Raw genomic sequence first — 17,809 nt, forward strand, 5'->3', positions numbered from 1 at the left:
ACACCCTTGCTTCTTTTATAATACGCGGATTCATGAATATGCCCCCACTCACACCAGCTCAGAGATCCACTCGCTCAACTTTACTAAAGTCACTGTGGTAGGGTGAACTCAGGGTGATTGGGACAGCTTTTGCCATTAAAATGACTAGGAAAAAAGGACCCAATGACCCTGAATTCACCCTAAATGCTGCACGATAGTATCACTGTTTACTTCGGACACATTATCCACGCAATGCTCGCATGAACGCGATCGATCATCTCTTCCAAAAGAATAAACATGAATGAACATCTGAAAGTATGCTGAGGATACATTACAACTTACTGTCATGTATATATGTGGTGTAATCGCTAAATCAGTGTTTCAACGCCGGAAAGACCTAAATATGCTTGTAAATTAAATAAATGTGTAATCACATTTACCTCAGGCAGTCATTCAGTGTCCACAGAATTTTATTCACTAGAGAAATCAACTCTTTTTTACTAAATATATGCTCTATATTAGCCTATATATTCATTATATTCTACTGAACCTGTTAGTGATGTCTTGATTATTTCATTTATCTTTAAATAAACCTGTTATGAAAATGACACACATAAATGATTATATTTCAACAACGAATTGGAGAAAAAACTATTTTATAATTAGATTTAGAAGTTAATGCAAAAACTGCCTTTTTTGTAGTTTACATGTTTGCGTACTATGTTATTTGAGTTTTGATTATTATATCTAAAAATAAATAGCAATTTAGGCTAATAGTTTGGGCTCTGTTGTTAACCTTTAATATTAATGTGCAATAAGGGCTCCCTATAGAGTTTACAGAAATATCTTCAATTAACTTTTAGTTATAATTTAATTAATTTAAGGACAGACACTTTTTTTTTCAGTATTAACTTAAAATTAACTAGTTTTCTCCAACAATCAAAACAAGTGGATGGTAGGATTGACTTCTATGATGCTCAAACACTCATAACTCATGTTTCATGACCCTTTAAATATAGATTTTGGACCATCAGAAATGGTCTACGTTGAGCCCCCCCATTGACTTGCATTAGAATCCCGGAATGTATTCCTCAAAAACCTTAATTTCTCTTCAGCTGAGGAAAGAAAGTCATATTGGATGGCCTTGGGGTGAATAAATAATCAGGAAATTGTCATTTTTGGGTGAACTATTACTTTAACTGTCAGCGTTTACAAATTCTCATGTCATTTCAAACCTGTATTCTGTTATTTTTTTTATATTTGGAACCAAGGTATTTATCTGACAAAATTATTAGGCCAAAAAAAAAAAAGCCACAGGTTTGATTTTACTATGCAAAACAATGCAAAGAAAAGCAAAAAGCTCACAGGAAAAACCATGTTATTAATATTTCATTGGTTCTCTTTAGGGCTGTCAAAAGATTAATCGCATCCAAAATAAAAGTTTGTGTTTACATAATATATGTGTGTGAACTCTGTTAATTATTATTTATATATAAATACACACACAAGCATGTATATATTTAAGAAAAAAATATAATTTTTAAATATAAAACATTCATATTTATATATATTATAGATTATATAAATGTATATACAGTATATACATGCAAATATTTCTTAAATATATACATGAATGTGTGTGTATTTATATATAAATAATAATTAACAGAGTACACACACATATATTATGTAAACACAAACTTTTATTTTGGATGCGATTAATCGCGATTAATCTTTTGACAGCCCTAGCATGTGTTCATAATTTCTTTATTTGACAGTCTGACCAAAAATTATGTCTGCACACATTTAATTGCGTTATTATCACAAATAAAACAATTGACTACAAGCATAACTACACAATACACACAACACAATCATAATATTTGAATAAATGGACATGACTTGTGGCCGCTGCTGTATGTGTGTGTGTGTGTGTTGCACCTGTGTGAAACCATGCCCTGGTCTCTGCAGAAGTGGCTGAGGAAGCGTGCGTAGTACAGGTGCATGACGGCGTGCTCCTTCCCTCCGATGTAAACATCCACAGGCATCCAGTGATCCGCTCGGGAGCGCTCAAAAGGCCTGTGAGACCAGAGGAACACCTCAGACTGTATCCTGAGAGAGCGGCCACTAGGGGTCAGTGACGCACAGACATCGACATATTGGAACGCTCAAACTCACTAAAAACACAACACTCCAATAACACATTCATCTGCTCTCTGAAGAGAGGATGTGGATTAAAACAAGAAGCACACTTAAACTGTGATAAACAAACACATCACACTCTATAACCAGCTGCCAGCAGCTCTCAACTCACCGTACATTTACTCCAACCAGATGCACATACAGTAGAGAACACCACAGGCCTCTCGAAGTAATTCCCATGCATTTTTTTATTCAAAATGAGTTACAGTGACTGTGACATTGAAAGTTGTGCTAACAGAATGACTAATTGCTAACAGGGATTCTACTGACTAAAGATAACATTTTATAGGTACTCTGAAAGAAAATCTCAAATGTAAAGCATTAGTTAAATTCCCTCTATTATGCTCTTTTAAAGGCTCCTTATGTTGTTTTGGAGTCTCCTACAGCAGCTTTACATGATGCATTAACCCTCTGGTGCTCTTTGGTCATTTCTGACTCGAAAATTTTCTGTTTTTAAATTTTTAAAATCACAGCTTCATCGGAATGATATGAAACTTGGTAACTTTTCTAGCATTAGGTATGTAAACACAAAAAAATTGGGGTCATGATTCGAGCATGCTAATTGGTCGTAAAAAAAAAAAGCAGCATTCGTTGTCTTCGGTCATAAATGACCGACCATAGGAAATGAATGGGAAATCGGCAAAAGCAAAAAAAATCTCTGAATATTTGTGTGTATAATCTACAAATCAGCCACAATGCTGGAAAAAAGTACACAGCAGTAAAGGGGTGACACTCTAAAACATCAAGAGTGTGATATTGACACACACACACACACACACACACACACACACACACACACACACACACACACACACACACACACACACACACACACACACACACACACACACACACACACACACACACACACACACACACACACACTTATACACACACACCTATGAAAAACTGAACCTATGAACCACATTTGGAATTTTAAAAAAATCACAGCTTCATCTGAATGATATGAAACTTGGTGACTTTTCTAGCATTAGCTATGTAAACACACAAAAAAATTGAGGTCATGATTCGAGCATGCTAAGTGGTCCAAAAAAAAAAAAAATACTCCCACTTGTGTTCTAATAAATAGTTTTTGAGATTTGTTAAATATATATTCAAATCCATCAAAAAAAAAAAAAAAATAATAATAATAATTAAATGTGTTCAAAACAGAACTAGGGAATTCTCAAGCCTCTCCATAGAGGCCTCGTGATTACACCCATGGTTGCAGGATTCCTTAAATAATTCCAAAAAGAGGCCGTTAATCTGCTTTCAAAAAAAATATTTTGAAGGCCTAGTCTCTATTTTAACCTGAAATACTGCAAAAAAACAAACAATTTTTTTTTTTTTAAATAAAAAACATTAAACAAATATCAAGTAAACAAATAGTTTTCAATGGCAAAAAAAGACCATAATTATTGCATAAATATAAAAAAATACCATCAAATCATCTCAAAATACAAAATTAAAAAGAAAAAATATTATTGAAGAAAAATAAATTGCATTAGTTTTGCTTTAGTAAATTGCAGGAAGTTTAATTTTTAGGTGTCCGGTCACTTATGATCGGGAAGACAACCAATGCAACCCCTAAACGAAGAGCACCAGAGGGTTAAAGGTCAAAAACACGTTCATTTTCTCATAATATACATTGCACATCACCACATCTTTCAATGATTCTCAAACAACTCATTGAATGAATCAGTCTCTCTAAATCCCTCCTTTCCGTGAGACTGCTCTGCTCTGATTGGTGAGATAGCCCAGTCTATTGTGATTGGTCAACCGTGTACAGCACGTGTTTCAGAAGCTAAACGTCCATCACCATAACTGGACATCAGCTCCAGAGGCTTCCTAAAGCTCAGTGATCGGACACACTTTAAAGAGTAAAGACAGTAACGATTACATTGATTTTACCACATCAATCCGAGCGCGAGTCTGATGATGAAACATTGGAAGAACTAGTTATTCAACCCCAACCTCCATCACAAGGACGAGTCGAGCAGGAGTTTCTCAGTGATGCTACTCATCTGAGGTTCATTATGAGATGTTGAGCTGTAATTCCTCACCATCCGCATTAACAAGTGTGTGTCCATCAACAAACCCATTTTGATTTATTGCGGTGCACATGCGGGAACTGCATCAATACCAATCACATGCGTTATCCCAGCACTGACGTGAATGACTGAAGGAACATTAAAGTCTGCAAAACAAATCTTGCTCCATCCTTTATCTTCACTCAAAGTAGTAAGAATGACAGGCGATCTGCATTAATAAACAGTTTTAGGTATTAGTGGCCCACAGCTGATGAGCAGAAGTATTTCAGTAAGACTGTAATAACGCAAGGAAATGTACACAATATAAAACACAAAACTACATATTTTGAACACCGATAGAATACGTCAATAATTATTCATACTTTCAGGCTGTGATTCTGAGGAGCTGGTCCAAATAAAGCAAGTACTGACCCATCTTTCCAGAGCAAGTGTTTTGAGAATCCCGCATTTGAGGACGGGTCAAGTTGTCTGTGGGCGGACAATGCAGAACATATCCGCAGTGTTGGGTAAGTTACTCTAAAAAACGTATTAATTACTAGTTACTATTTACATCTTCAATAGTGTAATTAGATTACTGTACAAATTACTCTCTCCAAAAGGTATTTAATTACTAACTACTTTCAAAATCCTATATATTAACCTCGACTAGTTAAGCGATCCAAGGATAGACATATAAATAATAGGGCTGTCAAAAGATTAATCGTGATTAATCGCATCCAAAATAAAAGTTTGTGTTTACATAATATATGTGTGTGTACTCTGTTAATTATTATTTATATATAAATACACACACAAGCATGTATATATTTAAGAAAAAAATATAATTTTTAAATATAAAACATTTATATTTATATATATTATAGATTATATAAATGTACATACAGTATATACAAGCAAATATTTCTTAAATATATACATGAATGTGTGTGTATTTATATATAAATAATAATTAACAGAGTACACACACATATATTATGTAAACACAAACTTTTATTTTGGACTCGCGATTAATCGCGATTAATCTTTTGACAGCCCTAATAAATAATAAAAAACTACATACAGTAAATGATTCTTATTAACTGACCAAAGTATTACAAATGTGAGAAGGATACATAAAAACATGCATTTTAAAGTTAGACTTTAAATTTGGATGTTAATTCCACTATTGTATTATATATAATTGTATTTAGTATTTAGTTCAACTACATCAGAAGTAACTGTAATTAAATTACAGAAAAAATAAGAGTAATCCCTTACTTTACTTTTTCAAGAGAAAAGTAATTAAATTACTTAGTAACTAGTTACACCCAACAATGCATTTTCTATTATATTTATATTTTCTAGTGACGTGCAGCTGTAATGGAAGTGGGATTCGAATTCCTGACGACTAGTTTAGGCGATTCTTTCTTTTGAGAGAGAATAACTTCATTTATCGTGCACTTTCGGCTTCACAACTTTGCATATTGTTTTCATTCACAAAAAGCTCTATTACACACTGCATGAAAGGGAATATTCGACAGACCATAATAGGGGCACTTTAAAGGATTAGTTCACCCCAAAATGAAGATTTCCTGATAATTTACTCACCCCCTTCTCATTCAAGATGTTCATGTCTTTCTTTCTTCAGTCAAGTATTTTGAATAAAACATTTTTCAGAGTTTTTCATCATATAATAGTTTTCAGTTGCAACCAAAATGCTGAAGGTCCAAATCAATGCAGTTTGAAAGCGCTTCGATGAGCTCCAGAGGCTCTGCGTGATCCCAGATGAGGAATAGGGTCTTATCTAGACAAACAATCACGATTCAATAGACTAAAATTCAGTACTTGTGGTCTGGCGTCTGAGAGGCAGCTTTCTTTGTGCACTTTCATGTTGTCGCACTTTTTTTAGACTTATCTAAAGGCCCTTTCACATCGGACGCGTAACGAAAAAGCGAATATTTCGTGTGCGAATAGTTCGCGTTAAAACCATTCACACCAGCCGCGACGCGAGTTTGCGACGTTTCAGAGCTCCAACATTCCAAAACATTCGCCGCGAGAGCTGAGAAACACGGACACGTAATCATTCAGTGGAGACGAGCTTTTAGTTTTCTTTAAAAGACAGAGAAGAAGGCTTTGGGTGCACCCAGTCTTAAAGAACAGAGAGTGTGAAGGGGAGGATGCTAATCTTGTACAGGAGCTAAAACTTTATCATGGCCGGTTCCGAACTTACTTTCAAATGTCCGTGGGACAATTTGAGGAGCTCCTCCAGACAGAGACGGTAGCAGCGCATCTTACCACCCACACACACACACACACACACACACACACACACACACACACACACACACACACACACACACACACACACACACACACACACACACACACACACACACACACACACACACACACACACACACACACACACACACACACACACACACACACACACACACACACACACACACACACACACACACACACACACACACACACACTCTCTCTTCAGGAACGGCTCGATCCGGAGCTGCTGTGTTTCCAGTTGAGTCACAATGTAAACATTTGAGTGCCACAGTCGTACTGACGGAAACACATTCACTTTCTATAGTCGCGGACACAATTAGATACATAAAAAAAAAAATCAACGTATTGATTATAATATCGTAGTCTGTAGCCTATAGTGGGCAAACACAGCTGCATCTGTACAGCTGTAAACACAACTACAGCTGTAATCTCGTGAGAAATGCGACACCTGGCAAAGGTTAATGTTGATTGAATGGCTAGTGACATCAACTGGACATTTCGTCACCTTTGTTTCCTTGTATGTGATTGGTTTAAGCCTTTTCTGTCGCTGCTAGTGTTAAAAAAAATCGACATCGAAACGAAAAAAATAAACATTGTTTTTTCGCCACAGCACATTCGCGTTCGGTGTGAAAGCACTCATTACACAAACAGCTGATCAAAAAATAAAACCATCGCGCGAATTATTTGCGCGTCAAAATCGCGTCCAGTGTGAAAGGACCTTAAGTCTGCTCTTCTGAATTTTCACTTTTCAGTATGACTATGGTTGCTCGCACTGGGTCTGGGAACTGCCGCCTTCTATTTTACCATCAATTGATTGGTGTTCAAAAAATACTTGGAAATCATTGAACTTCATGTGATCCTACAAGAGTGATTACTGATAGGCTGTCTGAAAACCCCCCCCAAAAAACAATCACGTTTTAAAGAAGAAATCAGATAATCCACTGACTTTCAAAGCGGCTACGACTTTCTACTTTGAGGGCCTTGATAGAAATGTAATGGAGTAAAAAGTATGATTTTTTGAAGTAAAAGTCATAAGTTTCCAAAAAAAAAATACTACTCAAGGAAAGTAAAGATACTCAAAAAGTGTCCTCAAGTAAATGTACTTAGTTACTGTCAACCTCTGCCCTCGGCCTTCGCTCCTTGAGTTCTCTCCAGCGCTGGAAAGCTGATCGTAAGCCTTCTTTTGATCCACAAACATCTTCCACATGTGTTTTTATCTGCCATCTCTCTCTTTCTGTCGTCGCTCGGCTAATGTCCGTCCTGTGTCGTGTCTTTTGAATCATGATGTGCACTGTACGCTCTCTTCTCCCCGTCATTAGTAGACACGCCCCCTTACTGCTGATTGGCTATACGTTTGTTTTGGTACTCGGCCCGAGACACTTATCTAAAGCATTTTTGAAATAACACTTACCCCACCTTTAACTAACATATATTGACTAATGTTAAAAAGGACCTATTATGCTTTTTTCATGTGTTTGAGCTCTGTAAAGCTCCAAAGCACAAAGTCCCTCCAGCGGGAGTTCTTCTCTATATCAGTGTCAGTGTTTCTGAACTCCTGAAACGCCTCCATTGTAGTCTTGAGTTTTCTTCCGGGAACGAACACGGCACAATATTCCTCATTTAAATATTTAATATGCAGAATAAAGGGGCGGGGCCTGGTTGAGTTCGTTAGTAGTGTTTTGAAACTGGCGGTTATGGTGAGGGGCGGGACATTTCCCGAGCACACTCAAAGTGCTTGACCAATCACAACACACTGATCCAGCCGGCCAATCAGAGCACACTGTGCTTTTCAGAGGGAGGGGCTTCATAGAGACAGGAACTATACAGAGCGTTACTGACAGACTGGGAAGAGAGGAGCCGCAACAATGGAGAATATGGGAGAATAATGTGTTTTTTGAACATTATATTCTAGTAGAGCCTAAAAACTAAATCAAGACTTTGAAAAAGGGCATAATATGGCCTCTTTAACAAACGAGGCCTTGTTGTAAAGTGCTACCAATGTTGTTTTAAAAAAAAAAAATCTTTTCAGTGAGTCTTACTGTAAGTCTATGATGCACTAATGCTGCCTATGAAAGCTTCGGAACAGCGTGTGAGTGTGCCGGCGCCATTTCATTGTGTGCAATGCATTACAGGGACAAAGAAGTGACATTTTAAAATCACTGTTGTTGATCTGAAATAGCACAGCCAGATGGTCTTCCATTCCGAGTCTTGCTCTTTCAGCATCTCAGAATAGGACAGTCTCCACAAACACCTGGTGGGACAGAGGGAGCAGCTGGATGTTTTCCTTACCTCAGCGGGTTGTGAGGGTCAGTGTATCTGAAATAGTACCAGGAGGAATCCACAAAGGTGTCCATGGTGTCTGTTTCTCTCTCCGCCGGCCCTTTGCACCTGACATCAACAGGAAGAAGAGTATTGTAAGTGCTGGGCTAGCAGATACACTTCGTTCTCAAGAAACAATACCATTTGTTCCTCCATGACTCGTATAATTAACAGAATACTGAACTTGGTTATGATTTATTTAAAGATGATGTGCGTGCTTTTTAAAGCTAAAATACTTTCTCATATTCCAACATAGGTCCAGATTTACTAAACAGGGCAAACTAGCGTGAAAGAGCTATAATCCCATAAAAGCATAGACGGAAGTGGGAAGTTCTGCGGCTGATCTACTGACGACACACAAATGAAAGCACTCAGACTCAGCCGGATCATTTCCATAATGACCAACACAATCTACCAAGAGCAGAGCGAATCAGTGTCTGGTTTAAGATGTGCTTTTTTTGGGTGGTAAATAATGACACAAAATCCAGTAAATTGACGAGCATAAACCTTAGTAAATCATCTTGCGTGATTCATTTTAATACTCTCCTCACATAAATACTGTGTCTGAAAGGGAATCTCCTACAAATGCATATGCAATAAGATCATCCGCAAAAATAACCCTGTCCACGTCTTTTCAGCGCTAATTTTGACAGTAGTTTTTTAAGGCCAAAAGAGTTTGCGCTGGTGCAAGCTGTTAGTAAATCTGACCCATAATATAATGATAATAATAATAATAATAATAATAAACATGTATTTGTATAGCACTTTCATACATGAAATGCAACTCATAATGCTTCACAAACATAAAAACAACAAAGTCAATATAAAAAATATTCAAAAACAGAAAGGTTCAAAATGTAAAATAGATTGACAATACAATGTCACCTCAATATCAGTGATAAAACAATACATGATAAAACAGTAAAATAAAAACTACACACCATATTGTTATACTGATAAGCAACTTTAAAGGTCCCATGACATACAAATGTCACTTTAAGAGGTTTTTTATCATTAATATGAGTTCCCCTAGCCTGTATATGGTCCCCAAGTGGCTAGAAATGACGATAGGTGTAAACCGAGTTCTGGGTGTCCTGCTCTGCCTTTGAGAAAATGAAGCTCGAGCCGATCTGGAATCTTCCCTGTATGTCGTCATACGGTATCTACTGATTATGTTGCGGAAGTTTTGAATATGCTGATTTGTCTGCAGTGAAGTTTTGCTGATGCACGTGCTTGGCTTGTGTGTGTGTGTGTGTGTTAGTGATGCACGGTTGGCGATATATATCGACAGATCGGCGGGCCAAGTAATAAAAAATAACATTCCAATCAATCGCGGGTGGATGAGAGATAAATCATTGTGTTTGTTTGATAAAGACGTTTTGCGAGCCCTAAGGGACGAATTATTCCGGTTGCCGTTTCTCCACATTGGAAGTTTTCGTGTACTGATGGGGGTGCCGGAACTCATTATTATGCAAAACTGTTATCCAATCATAGCAGTGGGCGTTTCGTTCCAAGTCTTCAGTGCGGCATGGCCATCAAAACCGAGTGTTTCTTGAGAGAGCCTCAAAACCAGTGCAGAAAATAGCCTATTACTTATTCATTATGTTTTTGAATGTAAAAACCACGCGAATGTCATTAGTTGACCTCAGACAATAGTATACATTTTTTTAAAAAGCCAGTTCATGACCCCTTTAAAACTGGTCTCATATGCTCTCTCCTTTTTAATTTCATTAGTACTTTGGCTGCTGCCAGATATACAGTCATTCATAGGCGGATTTTCCTGAATAATGTTAACTCTGCTGTTTGTTTGAGCATCCACACCAGCCCGACACAGCAGCAACCCACGTTAAAACCAATGGCATGAGTTTGGGATAGGGCTAAAAATGTGACCAAAGTTAAGAAGATATATCATCAAAGTCTTGTTGAACACATGGTTCAAACAGATGTGGTGTAGTGAGGCATTTACAATGTAACTGGATTGACACAAAGCATTTTTACACAAGAAAACTACATTAAAGGGTTAGTTCACCCAAAAATGAAAATTCTGTCATTAATTACTCACCCTCATGTCGTTCGACACCCGTAAGACCTCCGTTCATCTTCAGAACACAAATGAAGATATTTTAGTGTAAAGCTGATGGCTGAGAAAGGCTTCAGATAGGCCTCCATTGGCATTCAGTACATTTACACTCACAAGACCCATAAAAGGCACTTAAAACGTCGCTAAAAAGTCCATCTCACCACAGTGGCTCTACAATAATTTTATGAAGCGACAACAATAGTTTTTGTGCGCAAAAAAAAATCAAAATAACGACTTTATTCAACCTCTTCTTGTCTTCCGTGTGTGCCTCCACGACGCATGCGTGAGAATATGACGTAGCGCCGGCGTTCGGGAATCCAGGAAATGCACACTTTAGCCCCATTTGAGCACTACGCCGAGACCTAAAGCACGATCAATGTAGAATCCAACAGCTTAGATACGCGCGTCTTTCTCTGCTTATAAACAAATCTCTTCTGGGTCATGTGTCCGAACGCCGGATCTGCGTCATATTCTCGCGCATGCGTCGTGGAGGCACACACGGAAGACAAGAACAAGTTGGATAAAGGTGTCATTTTGATTTTTTTTTGCGCACAAAAACTATTGTCGTCGCTTCGTAAAATTATTGTAGAGCCACTGTGGTGAGATGGACTTTGTAACAACGTTTTAAGTGCCTTTTATGGGTCTTGGGAGTATAAATGTACTAAATGCCAATGGAAGCCTATCTGAAGCCTTTCTCAGCCATCAGCTTTCAACTAAAATATCTTCATTTGTGTTCTGAAGATGAACGGAGGTCTGACGGGTGTCGAACGACATGAGAGTAAGTAATTAATGACAGAATTTAAATTTTTGGGTGAACTAACCCTTTAATGTACTAAAACATATTTAAATCAGTCCATGTGAGTACAGTGGTTCAATATTAATATTATAAAGCCACGCAAATATTTTTGGTCCGCCAAAAAAACCTAAATAACGACTTATATAGTGATGGCCGATTTCAAAACACTGCTTCATGAAGCTTCAGAGCGTATCGAATCAGTGAGTCGAATCATGATTCGGATCGCGTCAAACCGCCAAACTGCTGAAATCATGTGACTTTGGCTCTCCGAGCTGCTGATTCGATACGCTCTGAAGCTTCATGAAGTGTTTTGAAATCGATTATCACTATATAAGTCGTTATTTCGGTTTTTTTTGGCGCACCAAAAAAATTCTTGTGGCTTTATAATATTAAAGCTACACTATGTAACTTTTCCGTCCACTAGAGGTCGCCTGTTCAAAACAAAGGCGTAGTTTGATGACGCCACGTTTGAGCGCAGAATCTCGGGACATGTGGTCTTCACCTCACAGCCGGTGGGAAACAGTCAGGATAGGACTCGGGCAGAAATCATGTTGATGGATGCGATTATTAACATTACTGTAGTCTGAAGCAGAGCAGGACCGAGTGTTGTGGAGCTGAGCAAGGCCGCAGGAGCGATTGAAGAGCGGGACTGTTATTATGGCATAGTCGCTGTCGGGACTTTTATTATGACACGGTTGACAGCGGCACTTCCTCTTCTCCATTGCTGAGTGTGAGGTAACGCAGCTCTGTTTATCATATTAGATATATCTGAGTGTGTTGAAAAGGAAGTTATGACGTTCGCTCGGCGGCTGCTATGACACTTGTTCACACTGCAGTGAGAGTAAAGTGTTTCACTGAATAAAACCGGAGACCGAGGGTGACGCAGATATGACGCAATCGACAGGCGACTCCCTCACACGCAAAGCTCACACGTCCCGGTTCCTTGGTTAAAATAGCAATTTTCTCACGATTTACAAATAGTTGAAAACATTTGGGATATTCTAAGTACTCAACTGAACAAAATATATAACACTGGCCTAGTGATTTCTGGATGTTTTACTGCAAAAATCCTACATAGTTCACCTTTAATATTGAACCACTGTACTCACAAGAACTGATTTAAATATGTCTTTAGTACATTAATGGATCTTAAGAAAGGTAATGTAATTGCTGGCTATGCAGGCCTCACTGAGCCTTCGGATTTCAACACAAATATCTTAATTTGTGTTATGAAGATGAACGGAGGTGTTACGGGTGCGTTCATACCAGATGCGAATGCAGCGAATGAATTGCGCTATTCGCAGGTAGCTGGACACTTGAACATTTTGAGTTTATTCGCTTCATTCGCGCATGACATTCACAACACAACAGATGCAAATTTGCGGGGCTTCTGCCAGCCGGCTCGGCTTGTCTCATTGCGAAATGGCCAACATGGATTGTTTGCGGCGAATAGGCCCAATTTGCCGGCTTTAACTAGTTTGTAGTCTCAATAGGGCGAATTCAGGGTGATTGGGACACTTTTTCCAAGTCATCTCAATGGCAAACAGTGTCCCAATCACCCTGAAATCACCATATGCATGGGCATCGGAAGCCCAAAAAATGTGGGTGGGTCTCTCATAAAATTTTTACTTGAGTAGATGCCATTTACATTAAGTACAAATATACCGCCTTGTTTGCTAAACGTCTGGTTGGGCCAGACAAAATTCCGGAAATCACTGTATCATCGAGAGCGGCAAAAGTGTAGGGGTAAAAGCATGGCATCAAGTTTTGACGCAAATTGACCCGAGGTTCGAATCCGCCTTTGGTCGAACTCCTTCTACTCCCTTTTCCCATCACATATCAGATCGGAAAGGCATTTATTTTCAATAAAACTGAAGAAAATATTATAAAAGGGGAAATAACATGTGTTTAACAATAAGTGTTTATCGGTTAGGGGTAGGTAAACTGACATGTGCTGAATTAGAGATGATAAAATGAGTGGGTCCAATATCATTGATTGTAAAAAGTGAGTGGGTCTTGTCCCACCCACATACAATGGCTCCGACGCCCATGCCCCTATGTAGAGCTCAAACTGAGTAAATAGCGTTTTTTACAACTCACCAGATTGTCCGACCTCCTCACTCACTTTCTTCCAAGCAAGATCCTGTTTATTGCTGTTTCTATAAAGTATGAAGCTCCGGGTATCCACATATGAGTTTGTCCTCATTGTTGTCACTACTAGAGCAAGCTCCTGATTGGTTAACGCAGCGCGAATATCCGCCAAAGTTCAGATTTTTCAACTCGCTCCATCCGCGCAGTGTCATTCGTGTGAATCTTTGCATTGACTTAACATGTAAATCACTCGTGCGAAACACTTCATTCGCGTCTGGTGTGAACGCATCATTACGGGTAGGGCTGCGCAATATATCGAAATTATCGAGATATCGCAAGGGCACGCAATATCTGAATGATTTTAATATGCTGCTTCAACATTGTGAAAAGTGTACGTTTTAGGTCGACGCGTATATCAGAGAATAGACTGGGCACGCGACTGTTACTTATGTGACTTGCTTGACGTTAAAAAGAGTTATTAAACACAATAACTTGCAAAAAACAACTACTTGCAGTCTCGTGCTTTCTGACACACACACCGAAATATGCGCACAAGCCGCCTCTCTGAAAGTGTGTGATCCCTTCAGTTCTGTTTCGTGCCTTTTTACACACTCGAACTGTCAAATACACACACAGTTATGTCAAAATGGCTGTCTTGATGAGTATTTATGTAAACACAGTCGGTTATGCTTTAAGTGAACAATATCAGTTGGGGAAAGAAACCAAATGCGTGTCAATAGGATCCGTGCATTAGGTCTTAAAGTGACAGCCTGCTAATACAGTAAACCTGTTGCTGTCTGTCAAACAACAAAAGAAAAAGAGAAAATCACTCAGTGCTCTTGGCTGAATAACCTTTGTAGCTTTATTGTGTATCAGTGTATATTTAATTCATGCGAAGACTACTGTTTTTTGTTCTTATTTTTAATAACAAAGATAAATTAAAATGACAAAAATAATCGTCCACCCCTAGTCCAGGTGTCTTTGTTTACCTGGATGTTCTTGATGTTAAGTTTTAGGTTGATGTAACTATATGTTGCCAAGTCAAGCAAAGAGTTTTTGGTATTTAAATATTGGCATTACATTTTTTGTTTGTTTACATTGATGTTAAAATTATATTGTCAGATTTGTGACATACATTTTTGCTAAAACACTGCTGGTCACTTTCAGAAGTTGTAGCGAAGCTTTCTTTTCCCAGAAGGAATGTGAAACACATAAATGGTATCATTCTCAGTTTTTAAAAAAATGTTTTGATATAATTTAAGTCGATTTTACACACTTAAAGCAATATCGTATTGCATATCGAATATCGCATTAGTTAACAAGGTATAGGGCCCTATCTTGCACCCAGCGCAATTGACTTTGTACACCGACGCATGTGTCATTCCTATTTTGCACCCGCGCAAAGCGCGCTTTTCCCTCCACAGAAGCACGTCGCTAAACTAGTGAATGAACTTGCGCTACCTGGGCGGTTCAGCGCAAAAAAGGAGGCGTGTTCCGGCGCAAACAATCCCTGGTGCTATTTTGCTGTTCCATTAAACAATTGCGCCACTGACCAGAAAAAACCTAGTCTAAAGTCAGTGGCGCGTTGCGCGTTGTTCATTATGCTATTTTAAGGGCGCATGCTTGACCATAATGTATAGCGTGCACAACGCACATACACTTTGCTCATGTTATCTACACAGATGCAACAGTTATTTTTGCAAATCATAAATTGTTACACTAAAAAATATTAACACATGAGATGACGGAAATCATTGTGGTGTGCCACGAAGATGTGAAAAAATAGGCATAAATCTAGCTTACAAATTATTCAGGCTCATTGTAGTCTAATAATTAAGGAGACCTGTTTGCCCAATAGTGGCAACTTCTGGCAAGACATATATGTATATAAGGACATCTAACAAATTGGTTTGTCCGTCAAGAACCAGGAAAAAAAATTGGTGAGGGTGGACGCAGCGATGTCCTCTGCTGGCGTCAGGTCCTGAGTAGAGGCAGATCCACCTCCCGTTACACGGCGTGCCCGATTGATGCTGGCAAGCTTGGACTTTCCCCGTCTTCTGATGTCATTGTAGCGCTTGCGGCACTGGTGCGACGTCCTGGGGATGCCAGCTGATGAAACAATTGTGGCTATTTCCTCCCACGCCTGTTTAACCGACGCTATTTTGGGTGGGTTTCTCCCATCCCCATACAACACAACTTCTCTGTCTTTCACTGCTCTTACAAGAACATCAGTCTCCTCGGCTGTGAACCGCTCCTGGCGTGCGCCTGGTAAATACGCCATAATAATAGCAATCCATAATGGAACTTACGCACCTGCTTTTAAAGGGAATGTTGGATGACGCTCTGATTGGTTTATTCACGTTACGCCCAAACCACACCTATGAATAATGAAGCTACTTCAGACCAACCCATTTTAGATTTGCGCCGGGCGCAAGAGCCATTTATCCCGCCGGGAAAATAGCAACAGCGCCGAGACCCGCCCACAAAGTTACTTGCGCTTCGCGCTTTGACACTTGCGTTTCAGATCGTTAAAATAGGGCCCATAGCGTATCGCATTTTTCTTCAATATCGTACAGCCCTAAATAAGGGTGTGGAATGGCATGAGGGTGAGGAATAAATTACATTATACTACGGGGCCGTTGAATGCTTGAATCTGATTGGCTGATGAACGTTCTGAGGTGTGCAGTTATTTTCTGGGAGACGCACAGCGAACGTAGTTCCAGGCAGCTCTCTTGACCGCATTACAGTTCCATATCACTGCGCATAGTTAACTGTAATAACGGAAATTACAGGACTAAAAAACAACAATATGACAGACGATTTTCCTAAAGTAAATCTTAATTTACAGTGAATATAAAACGTTCAACAACTGGGCGGCAGCAGTATTAGACAGTCCAGATGAAAAACAACAAAGGCAAGCTTTTCTGTCTCATTACTGAAATCACACATGCTCGCACACGCACTACAGTTTGCACAAAAAGCTGTCAGCGCTGCCCTGACGATTTGATCAGTTCGCCTATATAGTGGAGACACTTAAAGGCTACACGTGACATTTTTTCACTAGCGAGGTAATAACAGCTGTTTAGAGACGCACAGAGGGAGCCTAGTTCACACAAGCGCTCTTTCTTTCTCTCTCTCTCTCTCTCTCTCTCTCTCTCTCTCTCTCTCTCTCTCTCTCTCTCTCTCTCTCTCTGTCGCTCTCATTCTCTTTCTAATAACTTTATTAATAACTGCAGTAGAATGCTATCAACGGCTCAAGCCTTCGTTAACAGCTTTAAAATGACGTTTCGGAACTAGCAAAAGAGCTGTTGGATGAGACGCGGAAGAAATAGTCCTACTCACAATAGCGATTTAAGTACAAAAACCGGACGAATCCCATTAAATATATAATCGGATCGATGTCTTGAGGTGTGGTAACCGTAGTATAAGCGGAATAATTGACTCCGGGCCGTTCAATTATTAGAATGATAATGCACACTCCGCTTCGCGTCGTGACCGCATCACCACCTCGGGTGTGCATTATCATTCTAATAATTGAACGGCCCGGAGTCAATTATTCCTTACTTATTTTCATTTTTGGGTAGGACTGGGCGATAAAACGATAACGATATGTTTCGCACAGACACGTAATCGATATCAATAAAAAATGCATTCGATAAAATTTTCAATAATTTGTTTTCTTCATCAGAAGAAACCAGAGGTTGCGAAGCAAGTTTGGTTGCATGAACAAAGGCACTCACTCTCTGGTAACCAAGCAAAGTAGTGACACGCCAACAGCCAATCATGTAGTAATATTGAGTTTGGTTGCGCCATATCGTTGTCTCGTGATGGAGTGACAGGTGGAAAATGAGTGCCGCAGCGAGTGAGGAAATTGTTTATAAAACAGAAAAACAAGTCAGCTCGCCAGTATGGCAGTTTTTTGGATTGTATACAGTAAGTCTGACCGTAGTCAACCAATGTCGTCTGCAAGACTGTCGTCCCCACCAAGACTGGTAATACAACAAACTT

At 39.0% G+C, this 17,809-nt stretch overlaps 1 protein-coding gene across 1 annotated transcript in view; it reads right to left on the bottom strand.

Moving 5' to 3' along the window:
• The window catches only part of lars2 (leucyl-tRNA synthetase 2, mitochondrial), a 192,980-nt gene that overhangs the window by 51,192 nt on the left and 123,979 nt on the right, over window positions 1–17,809 (bottom strand). The window contains exons 13-14 of the mRNA XM_079836140.1: window positions 8,805–8,903; window positions 1,921–2,058 (exon numbers count right to left, since the gene is read on the bottom strand). Coding sequence (XP_079692266.1) covers window positions 1,921–2,058; window positions 8,805–8,903 — 237 coding nt within the window. The remainder of the gene's footprint in view (window positions 1–1,920; window positions 2,059–8,804; window positions 8,904–17,809) is intronic.

Source organism: Gobio gobio (assembly GCF_949357685.1).
Source record: "Gobio gobio genome assembly, chromosome: 15".
In the NCBI taxonomy this organism is placed as follows: domain Eukaryota; kingdom Metazoa; phylum Chordata; class Actinopteri; order Cypriniformes; family Gobionidae; genus Gobio; species Gobio gobio.